The 23,627-nt window shown below is 39.2% G+C and overlaps 1 protein-coding gene across 1 annotated transcript in view; it reads right to left on the bottom strand.

The window, feature by feature from the left end:
* The window catches only part of TENM2 (teneurin transmembrane protein 2), a 1,399,253-nt gene that overhangs the window by 281,139 nt on the left and 1,094,487 nt on the right, over window positions 1-23,627 (bottom strand). Inside the window, 3 exon segments of the mRNA XM_043982744.1 lie at window positions 10,875-10,957; window positions 10,959-11,027; window positions 11,029-11,111. Coding sequence (XP_043838679.1) covers window positions 10,875-10,957; window positions 10,959-11,027; window positions 11,029-11,111 — 235 coding nt within the window.

Genomic DNA, 23,627 nt, shown 5'->3' with positions numbered 1-23,627 from the left:
GCTCAGTATAGGATGGAGAGAAGTAGACTTGATAAAAACTTTAAAAAAAATTCCCTATAGTCACAGACTTTAGGTTTATGTAGACTATCCATGGAATGTGTCTGAGAGAAAGGAAGCTTACTAAAGAAAGGGACAGTTCCTTTTTTGTCTCTGAATTTACAATGCCTTATTCAGCGCTTAATATATAGGCATTTAACAAATATTTGTTGAAGGAGGATGATTTCAGAAAAGCCTGCAAAGACTTACGTGAACTGATGGATAATGAACAGAACCAAGAGATCATTGGACACAGTAACAGCAATATTGTTTGATGAAGAACTGTAAGTTATTATCAGCAATACAATGATCCAAGACAGTCCTTAAAGGACTAATGATGGATCATACTATCCACCTCAAGAGAAAGAACTGATATGAATTAAATATAGACTGAAGCATGCTATTTTCACTTCTTTCTTTTTTCTTTTATTGGAATTTCATACAAAATGACTGATATGGAAATGTTTTACATAGTTACACAATGTATAACATACCTGATTATTTACTGCCTCAGGCAGGGGGAAGAAGAGGAACAGAATTTGGAACTCAAACTGTTAAATAAAAATGTTTAAAAATTTAAAAATAAAAAAAATTGTTGAACTGGATTACAAAGTTTTCTTATCAGTAAAACAAGGGCATTAGATTAGATGTTTTATGAGGCCCCTTCCCATTCTAAATCTATGCTCTTGTGCTCTTATTTTTTTAAAAAATGTTTGTCATGATGGAATCACTTCTATTGTAAAATGTGACTGCCACTTATTGTTATACACTTGGAAACTTAAACAGGACAATAGAAAATGTAACTAATTGTTCTTTAAAAATATAAGAGCCACAAAGTTCCAATATTCATGGGAAAACTCAGTGGGATTTATTATTTCCCAAAACAGTTATTCTGAGTAATGACTGATACTATAAAATAATGATAATCATGGAAAGAATTCTTCTAACATACAATTTTGAGGGTGTGATCATTTTCCTTCAGAACTGTCCTGACCTTTAAAAATTATTATTCTGAAGCATCTGCTCACATAATATTCCCAATTCTATGCCCTCCCCTCCTACAAACCCCTAAGAACTAGTTTCTCATAAATTCTGAACACTAACAATGCTTTAGGAGTCAGACTAGTGAGTTTCAAAACCAGTGCATCTCTAAGTATTCGAGATCCTTGCTCACAAGGGCACGGGACACAGAGACTAATAAATCAAAGGAGTTTTCAAAGCAACTACATATCCTACTTACCCTGCCTGGGAGAACTACGAACACCTTATCTAGTTTCTATTTTAAAAAAAGAAAGAAAGAAAGAAAAGAAAAGGATCTTCGAAGCCAGAATTAGAAAGAAAAAAGGGGAAAAACCTCCCAGCTCATCAAGTTTATCCCTGTCTGAGCCAGATAAAATATCCGCAGGGATGACTTAAGAGAATGCCCCAAGGGAATGACATATGATATTAGCTGAAAGGGCAAAAGAACCATCACAGACTGAAATTTTCAGCTCATTTCAACTGTGAATTTAACCTGTCTTCACATTTGCATAAGCTTGGGGGCAGAAGTACATATATGCAACTAATGACCACTAGGTGGCCGCAATTGGTAATGCTGTCTCTGTAGTGCGGGCTGAAAAGAGCTATAGTACTTCATTTCAAAGACATCCTTCTAGCCAGAGGCTTTCTTGCAGTACCATGCAAGAAAGAAGCCCAAGTCCCCAAAGACTTGATAAAATTGCCAGGTTTTAAATTTTACATAGGGAGCCAATTGTTAAAAAGAAGATGAGTCTCCTACAATTCCTCCATGCGGACTTTCCATTTTCATTCCATTCAAGTAAAAACTGGAATGGTCTAAAGAAGGCAAACTACTTGTTTTGCTTTAGTGCATCTCATAATTCATGCATGTGTTCCTATAATTTATTTTCTTATTAAGAGATCTGTGTGTTTAATACTACAGCCAACAAGTTGCAATGTAAAAAGTATGGCACCGAACCAGTGCGCTTCATTCTTGATAACTACCAAAAGACATCCTGATATTCTCCATGTCAAAGGTGACTTGAAACACTTGGCATAGATCCTACAGTTTTCTTCCCACCTGCACTATGCCCCTCCCCACCCAGTCTCCAGCACCGATCCCCAACCTCACCTCACTACAGACCCTTCTGTTGCCTCAACAAAGAGGAAAGACAGAGGCCCTTGTGTTTTCGATGGCCAGTGTGCCTACTGAGCAGCTTCGATATTGAGATTAATAAGCTGCCAACTCTCAAGGAAGACTAAGAAAACTGCAAAATTAAAGTGCATTGCAACGTGAAATACTGGTGGCCAGGCGGGATCACGGTGTCAGCAAAGCAAGGTAAAGCTATAAAATAAGGCTGAGCTTGAAAGGATAACCAAAAGGTCTCATTAATTTCCATGTTGCCTCTGATGAGGATTTAGAGGTGGCATAATGTTTTGAAAAATGAAGGGGGAGGGGGAACCCAGCCCTGTTAATTTGAAAAGTTATCCAATGGATTTGGCCCTATTGGTATAAAATCCACTTAAGCTTCACTAGAAATCAACAAATGAAAAAAAATAATATGAACCAAACTGGTTGCCTTGGTTTAATATTCTCAAGATCAAGCTTGTCATTGATTCTGTCAGAAAATTAATCCTAAGGTAGAAAAATCAATTGGCGAACATGTTTGGAATAGTCTTCGAGCACAGCACGGTGAGGATGTTCTCAACAGTCATGTGGCTTTGCTGTGAAAACCTTATTTACTGAATGCATTGCCTCTGAACCACTGCCTAATGGGTGTTCTCAACCACTGAAGAACTTGGAGAGTGAACTGACCTAAACCACTTCATTTTAATGGTGCAGAAGTATGTTGTCTGAAATTCTGTAGCCAAGCACAGATCTATTCAGATAGATCCATAATAAGAGAGGGGATTGGATTAGATGACCTCTCAGGTCCCTTTCAGCACTAGGTCTATGCACTCTTTTTTTTTTTTTTTTTAGTGAGGCAATTGGGGTTAAGTGACTTGCCCAGGGTCACACAGCTAGTAAGTGTTAAGTGTCTGAGGCTGGATTTGAACTCAGGTACTCCTGACTCCAAGGCCGGTGCTTTATCCACTGCACCACCTAGCCGCCACTATGCACTCATTTTTAAAAATGTTTTTCATTGTTGCATTATTGGTGTGTGAAATATACAATATAAAAGAGAGTCAAGTTATTTAGCTCCATGCTATAGAATATATTTATATGATATGCTATGTGTGATGTAATAAATATATATATGATGATATAACATTATTATTTGGTTTAATATATACCTATATGTACATATATACATTTTACTACATATATCTATAACTACCAAGTTATCAGCCTATTTTCCATAGAAACATGAATGAATATATGAATATATGAATAAATGAATGAAGGAATGAATAATAACTAGTCATTAGCCTAAGAATGGGAGTCCAAGTGGCACAGTGAATATAACACTGGGCTTTGAAGTCAGGAAGTACAAATTACTGGCCATTTTCCCTCTGTCTCAGTTTCCTAATTGATAAAATGGGACAAATAAGAGATTAGCGTGAGGATCAATTTTGATAATATGGGTTAAAAAGTGCTTTACAAACCTTAAGAATGTCAGTTATTTTTATTAGTAGTAGCAGTACAGCAATATGTAATCAGTCTCCATTTTTATACCAACTGGCTTCTACTTTTGACTAATCAAACTCATATTTAAATGAAATGATGTCTACAAATCATGAAACTGAAAAGAATACCTCTTAGTTCTACTGTGCCAGTTTGTTCCTACATTTCAAACATCTTCTGTACAATATCACGTAGGAAATCAAAATCCTATTTAAATAGCCCAACACATATTCTAGCTTTTGGGATATCTCAGTATTTACCAGTCCTGAGCAGCAAGCAGACCATGCATGACAACTACCAAAGATTTCCTTTACAAACAACCATACTAATGGTTTTGACAAAGGCTGCACCAGGCCTCTAGACAACATGAGTCTGGCAACCAGCACCTGCAAACTTTTTTTCCCCCCCAGGTATTACTGACAGGGCCATGACATCATCATTTTTATGGGCTTGCCAATTTGGGGGATCTGATTTGGGATAAAATTTTCTATTAATATCCGATTCTCATTATATCGACCAAAGTTTTGACAGCATTGTTTTAAAATGTAGGATAGTAGAGTTCTCTATTGAATGCCATGGAACAATTTGTTTTGCTTATGGTAATTACTAAAGAGTAATCTTTGCATATAGCATGTGTTGCTTTTATACCAAATTAACTTTGGACTTTAAAAATATGACTTGAAAAAAAAAATAGAAAAAAATGGACTTTCGAGTACAATCAGCCAAAGAGTTTAAGAACATCATTACAAGCCTCTCATGTACATGTTGAGCTATAAGTAAAGCAGGTGAGGGTGGGGATGGCAAACCGAGCTTGGCCTCAAGCTTCTGAACTTTGGAGGGTATTGAGAGTATTTGCAGTTCTTGAGTGATCAGAAGCCACCTATCTTTTTTTTTTTTTTTTTTTGCGGGGCAATGGGGGTTAAGTGATTTGCCCAGGGTCACACAGCTAGTAAGTGTCAAGTGTCTGAGGCTGGATTTGAACTCAGGTACTCCCGAATCCAGGGCCGGTGCTTTATCCACTGAGCCACCTAGCCGCCCCAGAAGCCACCTATCTGAATGCCGAGTTTGTGAGAATAAAGTTAGAGGCTGTAAATTGGCATAAGAGCTTCCTCCACATAACAGCTACATCCCAGGTAGGCTTTTCACCATATTTCCCTTATCCCTCCTGTAGCAGCTGTCTTTATATCAGCAACCCTGGGGCAAAGGCCAATACCCCAAGAAATTCAATGGCTGATATTTTGGGGTCTCTCTCCCAATGGGACTTTGTCTTCTAAAAGATTTCCTCCCCTATAGACTTTTTCTATTTGTCTCCAGGCCCCTCCTCAGCAACTGAATTCATCTTTAAAAATTGGTTGGGGGGCACTTTTCATGCTGTTTGTTAGTCATGTTTTATTGTGCCATACCAGCTATGATTCTCTCCATATAAAGTGTGGCAGTTAGTTGGCCCAGTAGATAGAGTTCTGGGCCTGAACTCAGGAAGATGCATCTTCCTGAATTCAAATTTGGCCTCACATACTTATCAGCTGTGTGACCCTGGGCAAGTCACTTAATTCTGTTTACCTCAATTTCCTCATCTGTAAGTAATATGAGCTGGAGTGGCAAACTACTCCAGTGTCTTTGCCAAGAAAACCCCAAATGGTGTCACAGAGTTGCACATGACTGCAAAACAACTGAACAGTAAAAATATAAAGTAGTTGTTCTTGTTGTTGCTCCTTTGTTATCAAAGAAAATCAGTAACTACATAAGGGTAATGTCTCAACTTGTGTGTGAATTGGATATAAGTAAGGCAGAGCTGAGCAATGTTGTCAGCCTAACTATCTCTTCCAGAGTCATTGGAATCCAGTGGCAAGACATAAGTTGAGAAAACTGGCAATGACCCAGGATGCTGTGGGTGACATTGACCTTTCTAAATTATGGTTTTTCCCAGGCCTTGGTTTATCTGAGGCAAAGCCTTTTCAATGACTAGGGGCTAGCTTGTTATTTGTCCTTCATTCTTGAAGAGAAAGAGATAAAGCAGGAAAAAGGCTCACAAAAGAAGACTGACTCTAAAGAAAAGTTCAAAGATGAGCCTTAGTTCAAATACTAATTTCAGAGGGAGCAGTTGGTTTCAGCAAGAAGAGAATCAATGCGCTTTAGCAGAGAAAATTGTTGGATTTGGAATGAAAAGACCTTGGTTCAAATCATGGGTCTCTTACTATCTGTACGACTTTGGCAAGTCATTTCTGTCTAGGACTCAATTTCCTTCTATGTAGAATAAAGATGTTGAAGTACATGACTTCTGAGATACCTCCCAACTCCAAGGCTCTGCCACTAAGAAATATGAAAGGGATGCTTTTGTAAGAAAGATATGTTTTCCTATAGGATAGAGATTACCCCCAGATTACTTTTAAAAAGGAAGGAGAATGTCTAGTTTCCCCAAAATGAAGGTCAATAATAGCATTCCTGATCCTCAATAGATTAATCAATGGGTAATGAAATAAAGGGCAACATAAAAGCAGTACTACTGGTGGATTTCATTTTTTGTTGTTTTTTAAATGGGAATATTTATGAAGAGGTAAAGATGAAAGGAAAATGTTCACGTTAGATTAGAAAAGATAGCATAGCGTTTGAACTTAATTCTGTTTTCTTTCCCTTTATCTTTATGTTACATTGATTTGTTATTTGATTGTTTATCTTTTGTGAAAATAAGTAGGCTGGGTAGGATACGAAACATTACAAGCAAGGGATTATGAAGGAGATCTGGAATAAAAGGCAAGAAGGAAACAAGGGATAATTGACAAATAGCCCATGTGCTCTATTGGTATACTCATGCTGTTTAAAAAAAAGGTGTCAAAAAAATAAAGGAGGCCCCCAGCATGCTGTGTGAACAGCCCCTCCTGTAGCAAAATTAAATCTAGGCATGGGAAAAAGCCACACATAAGGGCAGAGATAGGATGGGTTGTTCTCTGTATTGCTGAAAGGAATGCCCACATCAATGAGCCCCCAGAGCCACTAGAGCATATTTGAAAACTGTATAAATAATAATGGGATGGCATTGATTTTTTTAGTGCCCAGTCCAATCTATATTGCTTTGCTCTATCTGCTACCCTAACCAGCAGCACAGACTTATTACAGTCTGCAGCTAATGGGAAAGGAGGACAAATTCTAGAGAAAACTTAGAAAGCTTCCTGAAAATTGTTCGGACCCATAAACAGTCACTCGATCAAGCAAATAACAAGCATCTATTAAGTGACAACTATGTTCCAGGCTCTTGGGACACAAAGGCAAAAGTGAAGCCATCTTTTCCCTCAAGAAGTTTATATTCCAATAGGAGAGACAACATGTGGAGGAGAATGTTAGATTCTGTTAGATGGGAAGGCACTAAGAGATAAGGGAATAAGGAAAGGCCTTCTGGAAAAGGTGGCATTTGAGTTGAGTCTTGAAGGAGAAGTCAGCTTCCAAGAGGTGAAAGTGAGGTCAAAGAGCATTTAAGGCATGGGAGACAGTCATTGAGATGGCACAGAGACTAGAGCTGGTATGCTGTGTCTGAGAAACATGAGGGAAGGCAGGATAGCAGGGCCAGAGAGCTTGTAAATGTGCAAGAAAGGTGGAAAGAGGTAGGAGGGGGTCAGGTGTTAAAGAGCTTTAAGTACTTAACAGGGGAGTTTGTATTTGATCCTAGAGGTAATTAGAGGCCATGGGAGTTTACCGAATAAATGGTGACATGATCAGAGCTGTAATTTAGGAAAATTACTTTGGCAGCTATGTGGAGGGTGGACTAGAGTGGGGAGATATTTGAAGAAGGTATATCCAGGAGTCAAGGAGAGAAGTGACACGGGGACTGAACTAGGGTGGTGGTTCTGTCAGGAGAGGGGGTGGTGTTGATCTGAGAGAAAGAAGCGATAAATTATTGGCAACTGCTTGGTTATGATGGGTAGGTAAAAGTTAGGAATCAAGAATCAAGAATGATATCAGGTTGTGGACATTGGTTACTGGAAGGATGGTGGTGCTCCTAATAGAACGGGCAAGGTAGAAAGAGGAATGGATTTTTGGAGAAAGATATTGAACTCTATTTTGGACATGCTGAATTTGAGATACCTAAGGGACCAACCAGTGTGAATATCCAGTGGGTAGCTGGTGAAAAGGAATTAGAGCTTAGGGGAGACATTGGGTGAATAAATAGATCTGGAAGTCATCAAGATTACAATTGAACCCATGGGAACTGCTAAGGTAACCAAATAATTAAGTATAGAGAGAAAAGATATGAGGGTGCCAGATAGAGCCTTGGGGGCATACGCAAAGTTAGAGGGGTACTACATGGATGATAATATAGCAAAGGAGACTGAGATGATGCAGTTATACAGGTAAGAACAGAACTAGGAAAGAAAAATATCAAGTTAAAACAGAAAGGAGAAAATATGTAAGAGAAGAGGTGGCGAACCATGTTAATGCTTCAAAAAGGTTAAGAAAGATCAGGACTGAGAAAAGGCCCAATAGTGATGGATACCTCATAAGGTAAAGGAAGGGGAAAAGATACCTTCCATTAGCCTAAATGGATTACTTCATTTTTTTTTTTTGATGAGGCAATTGGGTTTAAGTGACTTGCCCAGGGTTACACAGCTAGTAAGTGTCAAGTGTCTGAGGTCACATTTGAACTCAGGTCCTCCTGAATCCAGGGCCATTGCTCTATCCACTGTGCCACCTAGCTGCCCCTCCATTAGCCTAAATGAAAACATGTTAGACTGGGTTTAGAGTTTCTAGAAATAGTATACAGTTTTTTCATCATGCCAGCTGATTCTGAGATCTTCTACCATGCTGAAATACCTATACTAATTTTTGGTGGTAAGGATCCTTATAAATTTTCTACTGAACCTTCAAATCCAGTAGTGAAATGGTTACAGTCATCAGTCTCCAAGATCATCTATCTAGTCTCAGGATGGTTTTATTTGGTATGACAAGTAATAGTGACAACTCCATTAATAATGAACAATCATACCCAATACAGTGATCAGCTTTGGTCATTATACCATCTTTCTCTGTCTCTATCTGTTTCTATCTGCCCACTTACTAGGAAGGTTACAGACCAAAAAAAAAAAAATCCAACTGCTCATTTTTCAAGATCAACTTATAAAAAAGACTGAAAAAATGCTGCCTTAGTGTGTGGGAAGGGACATTATGAATACTAATTTGTCTGAGTGTCTGTGCTGTGTCTATAACATTCAGGACAATAAAGGTAAGGGTGGAAGAGAGTTGGGGATTATTCATTGAACATATATTTCACCAGCATTCTTTGTTCATGAAACAAATGAAATGGAGTGAAATGGTGGAAATGTGGAACAGTGGAAAGAGTGGGAGCTTTGAAATCAGAGGACTTGGGTTCAAATTTTACCTCTGTTCATTACTGTGTGTGTCACCTTAGGTAAATAAATTAAATTTGTTGCTCTTTAGATTATTCATTTTTAAAATGAGAAGGATGGACAAGATAGTCTACAAGGTCGCTTTTAGCTCTAAATTCATATGGCTATAATTCTATATCCAACACCTTGTGCATTATCAGGTCACCAACTTAATGTGTGCTAGTCCCCTCTACATAATTTTTCCCATCTCCAGTAATTATTATTTTTTTTGGTTTCCAGTGGTTACTTTCTAAATGATAGCCTCTCATCCTAAGCCTCATCCCTAAAAACACAATATCCTTTGGCCAGTCAGTCACCTATGCCAACCCATAAGAATATGTAGTGAAAAGGAAATAACTTAAATTCAGAATCTAAGGTCATTGTCAACTACAAAACCATAAAGATTTCACAAACAAGCCTGTGGAAACTGCAAGAGGAAAAATATTCTAGTTCCCAGTTAAATGGTTAATGGTCCCTGGTTAAGAGTAGATTACTAGGTAAGTGGGTTACTTTTCAACATAGGGGTATGTGTGCAGAGAGGAGACAATGCAAAATAATATGCATGTATACACACAACTTTTAGATAGTTCTTTTGTACTTTTAGAAAGTGTTCTGTCCTTTGACAACCCAGATTGTTGGTTTTATAGAAATTTTCTGTTTCTGACAGTTAAAAATAAATCTATTAATATCTAGGACATCTACTTTACACAAAATACACTAAAAATTATACATATGGTGCACAATACCTTGCAGATAGGTTCTTAATAAACGTTTACTGAACTGAATTGACTTTTTACTTCAGATTCTGAGACAAATAATATACCTAAGAAGGAAAGCTATGTCAAACTGCTAGCAGAATTAAAGCTCATGTCAGTGATGAGAATAGAAAGCACAAAACCCATTTACATGATACCCACACAATAAATCACTGAAATTTTCAAGCGAAGTTTTAAGTTGTAAAAGGTTTTATAAGGCTCTGTATGTATCTTGCCTCCTTCTGGTCCTTAGGACAAATAAGCACTAGGAGGAAGGATAGCAAAACCTTCTAAAGCCCAAAAGTATCTGGTAAGGCGAGACCAAAGATGTTTCAACACCTCTGTCAATGTTGATGCACCTAATCTCAGACCATTCAGCATACTCATATCTCTGGACAACTTGAAACGAAGGCTAAAAGTGAACAAGCAATGAATGGGTCCCAACAACCAATAAAGCATATTTTAGAAACTCCTCCTTCTCAACCTAAGTGCTGCACCTTTTCTGCCTGTTTGTTTTATACATTACTGTCTGCCCATAGGCATCAAGCTGTTAGTGTGTACAAGAGGGATTAAAGTGAAACTGCATGTTGGATGAAATATAAATTAAAATTATTCTTCTGTCAGTCTCAAATCAGGGATTGTTTCTCAAGGTCTCCCCAAACACTTAATTTCAAATGAGTCTTCATTTATTACTTCACAAAAGGCCAAATGCATAATTTATCAGTTGCTCTCAGTCAATATACCCTTATAAGCAAGTTTCCCATGAGCCTTTGAGTAAAAATATGTTATGCTAATTCTATTAGTTGGGTACACAAGAGCTGTCTAGAAGAGTAAACAAGCATTAAAAGGAGACACATGTGAACAAAGAAATGTCTATCCACCCATCATCCAGGGTCAAATTAGTAAGGGGAAAAGTTAGTATCAGGAGGCAAGCTTGAGAGCACATCTTTATTCAAAGATTACGCATTGACAGAACTGCCCACTTTCCTCCTTAGTTCTTTGCATATGTATGTGAGTGTAAGGGGGCCTGCTGTGATGAATAAAAAGGACAGAAGTACTAAGCAGAAGTGGAAAATGGTCACATACCTGGTCTCCAGTGGAACATTGCTATTGAGCACCCAGCTGTCCTGAAGCTGGACGGACTCCGGAGTGGTAGCCAAGTCATTTGGGAGCAGGAGCTGGGGCATGGATCTGGCTCCGTCGATTGGTCAGTGAGTTCCTATTGAGGGAGTTGGCAGAAAGAATGATGATGGGACAGGGTGTGGTTGTGGGGAGGTGGAAGAGGTGGCCTCAGAGTAGACTGGCTGTGGTGGTTTGGTGGGCCTGTGGAAAGAGGAAGGAGAGAAAAAAATAACCTTTTAGTACTTGAGGAAGACAGATTCATAATCTCTTGTAGTAACTTTTTTCCATGCCTCTTTTTTTTTTTTCTGGCAAAATGAGATAACTGACTTTAAGTCTCTATTTTGATAATGGCTGAGTCCAGGAAAATAGAGAGATCTGAGATTCCAGAAAACATAGCAAATAAGTTAAGAATAAATAATATGTTTTAATCTACATTAATCTGCAGGCTCTGAGTGAAGAATAATTAGAAATTACATTAGTAAAACGGTGCTGACATGGACTTCTCAGTGGAATTACCTAAATGCTTTTTAAACAACAAGAAGTAATGAAACATGACAATGAAAAGAGATATCAGAATATCAGAGTAGAATTCACCATTTATAGCTTGATGGATTTGTGTCCATAAAGAAGAGAAAAAAGGGGGGGGGGCAGCTAGGTGGTACAGTGGATAAAGCACAGGCCCTGGATTCAGGAGGACCTGAGTTCAAATTTGACCTCAGACACTTGATACTTACTAGTTGTGTGACCCTGGGCAAGTCACTTAACCCTCATTGCCCTGCCAAAAAACAAAAACAAAAATAGGAAAAGAAGAATGCATTTCCTTGCAAGTGAATTAAGTACAACAGGGATGTTCTAGAAGATGTTTAATTCTTCCAACAGTAGAAAATGTTCACAATTATTTTCTACCTTTTACTTAGCAGAGAAAGTTCCTCAGGAGGAGCTCTCTTATCAATAAAATCACAGGTCCAGTAAACACACAAAACAAACTAATAGAGAGAATTTGGTATTCTCCCAGTCAGCTATCATTAAAGCAATCTTCTGGAGAAACTTTGGATGATTAGAACAGTGTTTACCTTAGTACACAGTAAGTGCTTAATAATCCCTATTGATTGACTCACTCAATTTAATTTAACTATAACCATCACCACTCCTATCTTCCAAAGGAAAAATAAAGGTCGGAAACAAAATTCTCAACCCTATTTTCACATCTGTGGAGGCAATACAGTAATGACATTACTCATTTCCCAAAAGTCTACCAAGAGGAATCGTCTCTTTGTAACATGAGAAATACACTCAGAGTTCTTGACAATTTACAAAGCACCTGATGTAAGTAGAACAAATATCATCGTTTAAAAATATTATACCCCACCCCCTCACACACACACACACACACACACACACACACAATTGTTTATGAACAAACAGAAAACTCAAAGAAGATGAGGGACTAGCTCAAGGTCACACAACCTCCTTATACCCAGTAAGGAGCAGAACTGTGATTCCAACCTGGTTATTCTGATTCCATTTCTCATTTGCTGTTCTATACTGCCTTAATCTAGCAACTGCAAGAATGAACTTACAAGTCTGTAAGATGCAATATTTTAAAATTAATGGAAGTGAAAGTAGTTGGGTATGCAACTTAAAGCCTATAATTTTGTTTTAATGGACACTGAAACACGACTTTAATTTGTGTCCTTTGAGAAAGTTTATTTTTTGAAGCTTTAAGTCAGAGCTGGCAGCTCACCAGGTGTCTGCCTGTGCCTTGTCATTTTGCCCCTGCCAACTTTTAAAATCCTCAGCCCCTGCTGTCTTGGCTTTAAGGAGATGGCTGAAGTCATTTAAACAAGCAATTTGACACAAATTTCAACTACTTGTCTCCTTATGTGGCCAGACTATCTCCAAAAGGTATAATCTACATTCTATGGCTTCTTGTCCACAGAAACATGCTTAGGAAAACAAGATGTATCAAGGATATACCTTCTTTGGAAAAGAGAATGAAAAAAAAATAATAACCAAAAAAGGAATTAAAACCTAGTAAAATTGCTTTATCTAAGTCTGCATTTCTAAGTTAAAATTATCTTCTGGATTTTTTTTCTTCCCCCAAAACAATGAGAAAATACTTATGGTCATTTTTATAGATTGCAAGTACATCTTCAAGTACTTTTCACATGATGTGAAAGTCAGGTAATGAGATAATTTCAAAGGACACTGGACTTGGAGGTTGACACTGTGGGTTTGAGTCCTGGACCCACCATGTACTAGTTGGGATGACCTGGGTAAGTCACATGCGATGTTTCTCTGTAAGATTCTCTCCAAGGTCCCCTTCAGCTCCAACATTCTACATCCTGTGACTCTTTCATGTATTTTATTTTTTATTAATTTTTATAAAAATGTTAAATTTTTTTTGGCAGGGCATGAGGGGTTAAATGACTTGCCCAGGGTCACACAGTTAGTGGCAAGTGTCTGAGGCGCATTTGAACTAAGGTCTCCTGAATCCAGGGCCAGTGCGTTTATCCACTGCGGCCACCTAGCTGCTCCATTTTATTTTCAAATTTATTTATTTATTTGTTGCAGGACTTTCATGTATTTTATTCTGCTGCACCGTATTCACCAGGGCTAAAATGCTCATTAGTATTTATTATATTAGTCATCTGAATGTTAGTAAAAAGAAATGTGGAGATGGGGATGGAATCATATAATAATAGCCAACTTCTAGAAGCCTTCCTTTAAGCCCTTAGATACAATAAGTTCATTCTCATGCCTCTCTCCCCTTCCCCCAACCAGGTGGATGATTATCCCTACTGGTTGAATAGTTATGAGACTTGCCTAGGGCAAATGAGCTGAGTCAATCACTAGACTGAGGAATTTTCTTTCTTCTTCTTTCCAAGAATTAATTTTGTTATCTATGCCTTAATCTTCAGACCACACACTCACCTAGTATACAAATGGACATAGTAGAATTTATTTATTTTAAAGATATTGGGGAGCAGCCAGGTGGCACAGTGGATAGAGCACGGGTCCTGGAGTCAGGAGGACCTGAATTCAAATCCAGCCTCAGGACACTTGACACTTACTAGCTGTGTGACCCTGGCAAGTCACTTAACCCCAATTGCCTCACTAAAAAATAAAAAAAGATATTGTGGTCCCTAAGATCTGCCATTTCCACTTTACTTAGTGTGGACTTTTCATTGCCTACTCCATATTTTGTAATTGCTTCTCTGTTTCTTGCTGAAAGGATTTCTTATGGGCATCTCACAGTGATGAGAGTTCTGTGATGGTGTACATAATATGAAAGGGAAATATGGCCCTTGGTACTATGTGGTAGAGGACAGAGGTGAAGTCAGATTCTTTCCATGAATCATGTATTTTGTCAATGGTTTCTTGATGATAAAATAAAAAAATGTTTTTCCAAAATGTTGGGCAGGCCAAGAAGATAATGGGAACGTGAAGAAAGAAAAAGAGTAGGAGGTGATGACAATATACTTTTTTCTACTCTCTTGTAAGCAATGTGCCATTTCCTCTGCACACACCTTTTCTCACCCATTCTACTCTGCAAAGGGGGAAAGATGGAGCTGGGAAGGGGAAGAGAGAGGGGGAGAAGAAAAAGGATAGGAGAAAAAGACAAGTGTCAAGTAAGAAGACTTCTTTGGTGGGGAATGGACTTATGTTTGTGATTGGAATGAGGAATTTTGATTGAGACAGTTTTGTGGTGCAGTGGCTAGATCAAAGGACTGGAGTAAGGTTCAAATGTGGCCCAGATACTTACTAGCTGCATGACCTTAGGCAAATCACTTCATTCTTCTCTCCATCCTTATTTGTAAAATGGGGATGACAAAAAACAAAACAAAACTATTTCCCAAGATTGTTCAGAAGATAAAATGAGCTATTTGTAATGCACTTTGCAAACCTTTTGGGGGGGGGAGGGCAATGAGGGTTAAATGACTTGCCTAGGGTCACACAGCTAGTAAGTGTCAAGTGTCTGAGGTTGGATTTGAACTCAGGTCCTCCTGAATCCATGGCAGGTGCTTTATCCACTGTGCCACCTAGCTGTCCCCTTTGTAAACCTTTTAAGCATTAAATAAAAGGTAGCTATTATTGTTATTGATATCACACTTAGGAAACTCATGTATCAATGTGGGCCCAGGCATACGGAAACAGTAAATTACTTGTTCAGAGTCATAGAATGGGTATTTATAAAAGGCAGGCCTTAAATTCAGGTCTTTCTGACTCCAAAGTTGGCTCCCTATCTAGTGAATTGGCTAACAACTTCCAGTTACCATCCAGCTACTTTACTATCCAGAGAGGAAAAGTTTTATAGCCTATGTACTCTTTATGACACTGGGAGATTTTGTTAGAACCTATCCAGGACAGGCTACTGTGATGTTAATTAAAACTGTAAACAATGGGAAGGGGGAGGTCTCAAGTTAAGAAAATATGATTTTTTAAAATCAAGCTTCTGATCAGTATTTCATCAGTTTGGAGAACTTCTCATCCGGAAACTTCCTCCACATTTTAGAGCCACAGCTTCAGGGAGAGTTGCTGGGGCACTGAGAGCTTTAAGTAACTTGCTCATGACCACACAGTCAGTATGTCAAGGGAGGAACTTTAATTTTTACTGTGAGATTGGCCGTTTATCACTGATTTTTCTCTACATAAAAATATTAGCTTAAAAACACAAAAATTCAGGACAGAATTAATCATGTTACCTAAGGCTTTACTTTACTTTACTTTACATAAGGATTTGGGGCAGCTAGATGGCACAGTGTGGGCCTGGTGCTGGGCCTGGAGTCAGGAAGACTCTTCTTTCTGAGTTTCAAATCCGGTCTCAGACACGTCCTAGCTGGTGTGACCCTGAGCAAGTCTCTTAAACCCATTTGCCTCAGTTTCCTCATCTGTAAAATGAACTGGAGAAGGAAAATGGCCAACCACTCTAGTATCTTTGCTGAGAAAATTCCAAACGGGGGTCACAAAGAGTTGGACATGACTGAAACGACTGAACAACAATATAAGTATTCAGAACAGTGACTTTACTGAGGCATTTTATTTTATAGATCACTGATCAATGGCAGAGAAATTTAGAAGACAGGATAGGAGGGGGTTAAACAAACAGAGAAATTACCTTAAATAACCACTTAAAAATGACAAGTGGAAAGCAGAGGTGCTGATATCTGGAGGGTATTGCTTCTCTACTGTGGTCCTGAGACTTCTGTCTATGCCTCAAAGTCTTCCATTGACTTGTGCTCTTGCAGGGTTGGGTGGGGGTGGGAGGAGGGAAAGTGGAGAGGAGGATCACAGGAGACAGCAAGAGACAAGATCCACTGTCAGATGGCTCTCTGGCAATCTTCATGCCAAGCTATCCTGCCTCTACCCTAGGCTCCCAACCTGGAATGTCAGCTCTTGCCCTGGATACTTGGAGTGTTGATTAGTGAGGGCTCTCCATATCTAGCCTGACCCAGAATGCAGTTCTCCAGCCATCACCTTGCAGGAATGAGAGGCTTCACAACATTCCCCCTTCCACTTTTAGCACTAGTATCATATCAAAACTGTCATTCTGGGAAAGAATGTGCCAAACAATTGTTCTCGATTCTACTATCAAAGCCATGGCATTTCACACCAAAACAAACCTTTCTAAACACTTCTTCCCTATATATGTTGTTTTCTATCATTACACTATAAGCTTCTTGAGGGCAAGGGACTATCTTTATTTTTGGTATTTGTATCCCCAATGATTAGCACATACAATAATAGGCTCTTCCTTTGATTCTCTCATTGCAAGGTAACTGAGTAGCGGATTGGGTGAGGTAACTTCTCTTCCAATAAATGTACCCTTAATTTTGACTATCTTTCTTTGGGTACGGCTGCCTTTCATCACTTTTGAAAACCCTTCCCTGATTTTTTTCCCTACCTTTTCATTCCTATTCAACGCAACTGTGGTCATTTCTATTCTCTTCTGCCCTCTTTTCCACTGTCACCTGGAATTCTCACCATAATTAATAATTTCCTCTTCCTCTTAGATTTCTTAAGTCTCCCATTCCTTTCATCTGCTGGTGGCTCACTTGAAATCTTTCTTTCTCCTGAAGACATCAAATCTCTTGGTACCCACCTCAAGGCTCGTTATTTTCTCTCTACACCCCTTGAGACACAAGGAGAAGAATGAAGAGTTGGCAATGCTCCTTGCTGTCCACTGACCCTTTCAGATACTCCCTGAACCAGGTCATTCAGCAACGACATTCCTCCCCTCTAGAATTCACTACATTCTGTCCAATCCTTGTTACTTTCACCTATGAACCACCAAGTGATTCTTCACCAATAAGTCAGACCTGGCTCCCAATCTTCCTACCCCACTCCCTTTAGTAACCTTGCTTCTAAGTTCTTCCTCCTCCCAGGTGATTTCTATCTCCTCCACTTTACCTCAACTAAGCACACAAGTGGTAAAACCTTAGCCCTGTTCCACCACCTCCCTCATCCTGCTCAGCTGCATTCGCCCCAGGCATCAGCATTCCTATTTATGGCTCCAGTGGGAAACAAGTCTTGGACTGGAGTCAGAAAGATTGACTTCTTGTGCTAGGCTCAGCTAACACCTCATTGGTTGACCCTGGGGCAAGCCACAACCTCTCTAGTCTTTTTGGTAAACGGGAAATAATGATACTTGTCATCACCTCATATAGGCATGAAGAATCTAATGAGAGAATGCTCACAAAGCTGCTTCTAAAAGTATAGTGTGCTGCACAGATACAAGTTTCATTAATGAAGTATTTCTGTCATTAGGATATAAATCAATAGGAACACAAAATTTGATTTCCAGAATTCCAGGTGACATCCACTTTCTTTCTCTCTCTCTCTCTCCCTCTCCCTCTCTCTCTCTCTCTCTCTCTCTCTCTCTCTCTCTCTCTCTCTCTCTCTCTCAATATAGATATAGATATATAGATATATAGATATATATCTTTCTCCTATAAGGAGAAGGGTGTTTTTATTTTTGTACTTGGACCATAGAATCTCAAAGTTAGAAAGGACCTTAGATACTATCCAGTTCATACCCCATCATTGATCAGGAAACAAGTTAATGCCTTATACCAAGTTATGCAGCTGGCTTTCAGCAATACCTGGGTTTAAAATCAATTGAGTTATGGTCCAGTGTTCTTCCTAGGACATATCACTCTGTAAAGTGTCTTCATTTCAAAGCATTTTTTCAGCTGTCATCTCATTTATCGGTTGGCTGAATATGAAGTTTTCACAGTGCCTGAGTGGTAGTGAGGCACCAGGCCCAGTGAAATGTGCCCCAGGAAAAGCTAAAGTATATGGACCACCCTGCCTCGTGGGTAACTGATGCCTGAAATCTATAGCAAATTAGAAAGCAAATGGCTCTGCTTGATTAAGAGGGATAATCTTTTCCCTTTAAGTTGCACAAATTTACTGAATTTAATTAATGTACTTATAATTAATGTTTCTTATTTTACATAAATATAAAATCACCTAATAATGCAGTTTAACTATGAACAACTATGTAACAAATGGTTACATGGTGTCGAGCCTCAATAATTATGCTATTAGAGGCAACTGTCATTAAATGCTCAGCACTGACCTATTTTAGTGTACCTGATTTACCAGTGTGCCAAGAAGCATTTTAATTTTAAGTAGTGTATATATAGTACAGAGGGGCTAAGGAGGAAGGGCTTGTTTCAAAGTCTCCGCTAAAGGTTAGGGAGGCCCAGCTGCTGCTATCACGAAATGAAAGTGCTCAAGAAAGGTATACTTTCTCTATATTTAAAGATCAGGAGTTGGAGGTTCATTTTATTACAGAAAATGGGTTGTTCTCTGCTTTGGTATTGTTTAATGCATGGCAGATTCAACGTGCTAGAAGATTTTACAGTGGGTACCAGAAATTTTGTTTTGAATAGGTGTGCTGGAGATTCAGGGCAGCAAATGTGACTAATTAGTCAACAGCTAGCTCTACCCTACAAACATGAACTTACCCTTCTGTGTCTTTGGTCAGGCTACTTTTTAGGTCTGGAATGTCCACCCTCCCTTATCCTTCTTCACCTGTTGGATCCTAACTCATATTCTAAAGCCCCAATTTCAAAGCCACCACCTATTCCACTGTCTCCTTCATCCCCTCAGTTGCTAACAAGCTTCTCCCTCAGACCCGATATAATTTTTTTTCTTGAACATTGTTAGCAATAAGCATGAGTATACCAGATCTGAGCATGACTAATGAATACAGTGCACGAGGACGTCAGCTGAAGATGCACCCTAGAGAAGAGCATCAGGAACTCACCCCTAGAGCTAGCTGGGATGTCATCTATTTCTATACTACCTTCAGTGCTGGTGTACCCTGCTTGTGCTGGCTAAACTCTTCTGAGGGTTTCATTGCACATATGAGACAGTGAGGAAATGAATGGCAGGGGAAGTTCATAGTAGTTCAGTTGTCATGGTCTGGGATTTTTCTCTACTTTCTTTCCTTGTGTTCTGTGTGATTCAGGCTACTGTATTTCTGGGAGCATAGTTATTCAGGAGTTTGTATATCCTCTATTTCGCTGGAGGCCTTGTGTGATTCTCTGCTCCTCTGGGAGTCAGGCCATAAGAGTACATGTGGAGATGGGAGTAGGGTTGAATAATATTGGTATATATGGCAGATTCAGCCTCAAAGCCACATTTCTGATCCTTCACAAAGGAGTTCAATCTTCTATCACTGTGCAATACTACCCAGTTTCATGATAAATCAAGACAGTTAACTCATTCTTTAATCATTCTCCTACTAGACTATAAACCTGAGGAGAGAAGGGGCCATGCCATCTAAAACTCTGCCTTTCTTCCAGCCCTAGCACAGTGCTCTGCAGAGAGCAAACTCTTAACAAATCGACTGCTATATTGAATTGATCATTTTTTTATTAGTGAGGCGATTGGGGTTAAGTGACTTGCCTAGAGTCACACAGTTAATAAGTGTTAAGTGTCTGAGGCCAGATTTGAACTCAGGTACTCCTGACTCCAGGGCTGGTGCTCTATCCACTGTACCACCTAGCTGCCCCCTGAATTGATCATTTTTAAAAAAGCATATGCTAACTACTCTCTGTTCACTGGGTAATAAATAATATCTGTTTTGAACAAGCCTCAATACCAGCAGTGCTGGAAAGTCCAATTTGGGGCGTTGTTTATTTGGGAGATTATTGCTTGTGCTGATTATACTGAAGTTTAAACATGAAGAGAAGACATTAAATGCTCCGTCTTAAATAGCTTTACAAAGGAAGAATTTTTCTTAGGGCTAAGGAAGTGGCTTACTAATGAATTGCCATTATTGTTAACTTGTCCCTAAACAAGCAGGGGAGTGCAGAGATTTTTACTTTGGGCCAATTTTGCCAAGGCTTAACAGGCCTAATTGCATTGTTTATTTCTCTAACCATTTTTTCCCCAATGATTAATCATTCTGATAAAAATGTACATAAAAAAAAAACAGTCAGGACATGTCTTCCTGCCTGCTATAACACTCCCTCTTGGGAGAGGGATCCAATTGCTTTGGTGCCCTTGTTAATAAATCAAAACCCTTCCAAAGCCAATAAATTTATTAACCACAAACTCTCTGCCTTCTCCTGCAGGACCACACCCCAGAAAGCAAGCTGTTCTCTGAAGATATTGTTGGCGAATGTTAAAAATTGCCTATCAGGATAACACCCACTTAAAAATTTCACTATGCAATGGAAACCAAGGACATTAGATGGAGAGCTGGAAGGAGAAGAAAGTCTTATGTCCAGCATGGCATAGAATATATAGTACTGGGGTGAAGTAAGAACACTTGGGTTGTGATACCCTGGTTCTGAACCTGAGATAATCATGTACCCTTTCTGAAGCTCATTTCCTCATCCATAAAAATATGGGAATAATAATACTTGCACCACTTACCTCATATGAGTTGTTGTGAGAAAATCATTTGTGTAAACCATAAACTGCTATAAAAAATGTGAGCTATTATTCTTGTAGAGCAGCAAAGGTGGGGGTGGGGAAGATGCACGTGTGTAGAGGAGCTGCAGAGTAATAGATGTGATTTAGCATGGTACAGTGGAGCAATAATTCTCAGTGGGGAGTTTTGATCCCTCTTGCCCAATGTAAACTATCCATATACTCTCCAGAAGCCAGGGCCTCTCCGGAAGGGCTTTCTGGCCTGCTTAAGTCCACTTGCTCCAACCAGACTCAGCGATACTCTCCATCATCAGCCACCATGCCTCCCCACCCTGGAGGACTGAATCCACTTAGTTTTACCACTCTTGCCTGCGGCGGAACTATCCTGATTGGTGGGGGAGGGAGTCATCATTCTAATCCATTCTATCTAGGCTGACTCCAGAGCAGGCATCATATAGATAGGAGTTATCCACCAGCACGCCAGGAGGACACATACCCAGTACAAGCACTGTGCCATTTGTATTGCCACCTTGCGTGTACTGCTGCTTCTTCCCCATCCCTCCCATCCTCTTACTCTGGGGACATCAAACAGTCATCAAATCAGCACCACACTTGCAAGTGAAAGGGTATGACAATTGACTGTCCTGTGACTATTTACAATTCCCATTCCTGCTCAGGCCAAATCTGCCTTCCCTAGTCCCCATTCCCCCAGTAAGTGCTGTATCTCATTATTCTAATGTAAGCTCCTCGGGGGCAGGGACTCATTCATATTGGTCTTTATATTCCCAGTGAGTAGCACAGTGCCTGGACATAGTCTCAGCTAATATCTTCCTTCTGCAAGGAGCTTTTCTCAATCCCCCCTTAATGCTGGTGCATTCCCTCTGTGATTATCTCCAATTTATCCTGAATATATCCTATTTGTACACAGTTGTTTGCATGTTGCCTCTCCCATTACACAGTAAGCTTGTGAGATCAAGGGACAGGCTTATATGTTTCTCTTTGCAATGCCCAGAATTTGGCATAGTGCCTAGAATACAGCAGGCACTTAATAAATGCTTGATGATGGATTGTTTTAAAAAAAATTTCTTGACCCGTGCCAACAAAGCACTGTGTTAAGTGCTATGGGAAAGACAGTAATCATTCTATCTTTTCGGTCCCCTGCATTCTCAAACTGATCAGAAAAAAAGTATCTTCACTTGGTGTTCCATTTCCATTTCAGCCAAGGTCTCCTCAACCAATAAAGTCTGGTTTTCACTCCCCACCTTGTTGAAAGTGCTCCTTCAAAAGTCACCAATGATTTAACCACCAAATCTAATGGATAGTCTCTTCTTTGGCTTCAGATGCTCATATTCTCTTATTTCTACTACTCCTCTAATGTACTATTTCTCTGATTCCTGTGTAAACCTCTCATCCTTTACCTCAAAGGTGGGTATTTCCTAAGATTCTGTCCTTAGTCCTCATCTTTTTTTTTTTCCTGACTGCATCCTCTCCCTTGTCAGTCTCATTCAGTGACAGTGCGTTGGTTGACAGTTACCAAATTTCCATCTTCTATCTGGGAGCTCTCATGAATTTTAGACTTTCATTTTGCATTATATAGGGGACAGCTCCACTGGCTATTCAAACTATTCGACCCTCCATACTTGACCGTGTTCAAAAGTATCTATCTGTTCCTTCTTCTGATGTTTAAATTTCATTAGTGATACAAGCACTCCATCTTACACATCTGAAACTACTGTGGTTTTTTTTAAAACTTTTTGTCAGTTACCAGATCTTTAGACACCTTATCCATCTTTTCTCCTCTGTGCTCCCTACAAACCCTAGGATAGACCCTTCTTGCCATCTGGCTGGAATATAGCTAGGTCTCAATAAATCCCCTGAAGTGGTCACATGTATATGATAGGGCCAGGCCTGAAATCAGGAAAACCTGAGTTCAAATTTGGCTTCAGACAAAGTTTTCACCCAAGCAATTCACTTCCTTATTTGTAAAATGGGGATGACAATAGCCTCTACTTCCCAAGTGGTTGTGAGGATCAAATGAGATATAATGATAAAGTGCTTGGCACAGCATATGCTACATAATAGGTGGTACATAAATGTTAGCTATTATTATTATTATTATAAAATGTGGTAATTGGTTTCAACCCAATGGAAATATTGTTGCACAAATTTGAATAATCCAACCACTCAGGGGATCACAACTAATCTGGACCTAGCAGCACTGCATAACCTTCTATCATGTTTTAGCACCGATACTATGCTCCTTTCTAATCCATCTTCATACTGTGGCAAAATAGTCATCTTTATGCATACATTGGTGCATATTATTTCTCTCTGAAAATTGTTACATGGTCCCTATTATCTACCAAATAAAGTCCAAACTCCTGGCCCTGGCATCTAATGCTGTAATATGTCAACCAACCGTATCTTTCCAATAATCTAGTGGACACCCTAGATTCTTAGGCCTACCTGTCTCATGCTACTTCCCAATATTTGCTCGGTGCTCTAGGCAAAAATCTCTGTCTTCCAAACCTCCCTTGAGCATTTTGACTTCTGCATCTTTGTCCAGGCTATTTCCATTTTCTGTTCTAACACATTCCTTCTTTTGTTGTTGTCGTTGTTGAATTTTTTCCTCTCCCTTTAAAGTTCAACCCATATGAGATTTCCTCCATGAAGTTTTCTTCTATGTCTCTTCCTCCCTTCTCCCAAGGCCAGTAATATCCCTTTAACTCTCAGACCTTACTTTGTTTTGCATGTCTGATGTTATCATTTATTATTTTAAAATGCCTGACTACTTGGTTAGGTTCTTGGTTTGGAAAAAGTGAGAAG

This window comes from Dromiciops gliroides, chromosome 2 (assembly GCF_019393635.1).
Source record: "Dromiciops gliroides isolate mDroGli1 chromosome 2, mDroGli1.pri, whole genome shotgun sequence".
Taxonomy (NCBI): Eukaryota; Metazoa; Chordata; class Mammalia; order Microbiotheria; family Microbiotheriidae; genus Dromiciops; species Dromiciops gliroides.
This window is presented reverse-complemented; position numbering and strand designations above follow the sequence as displayed.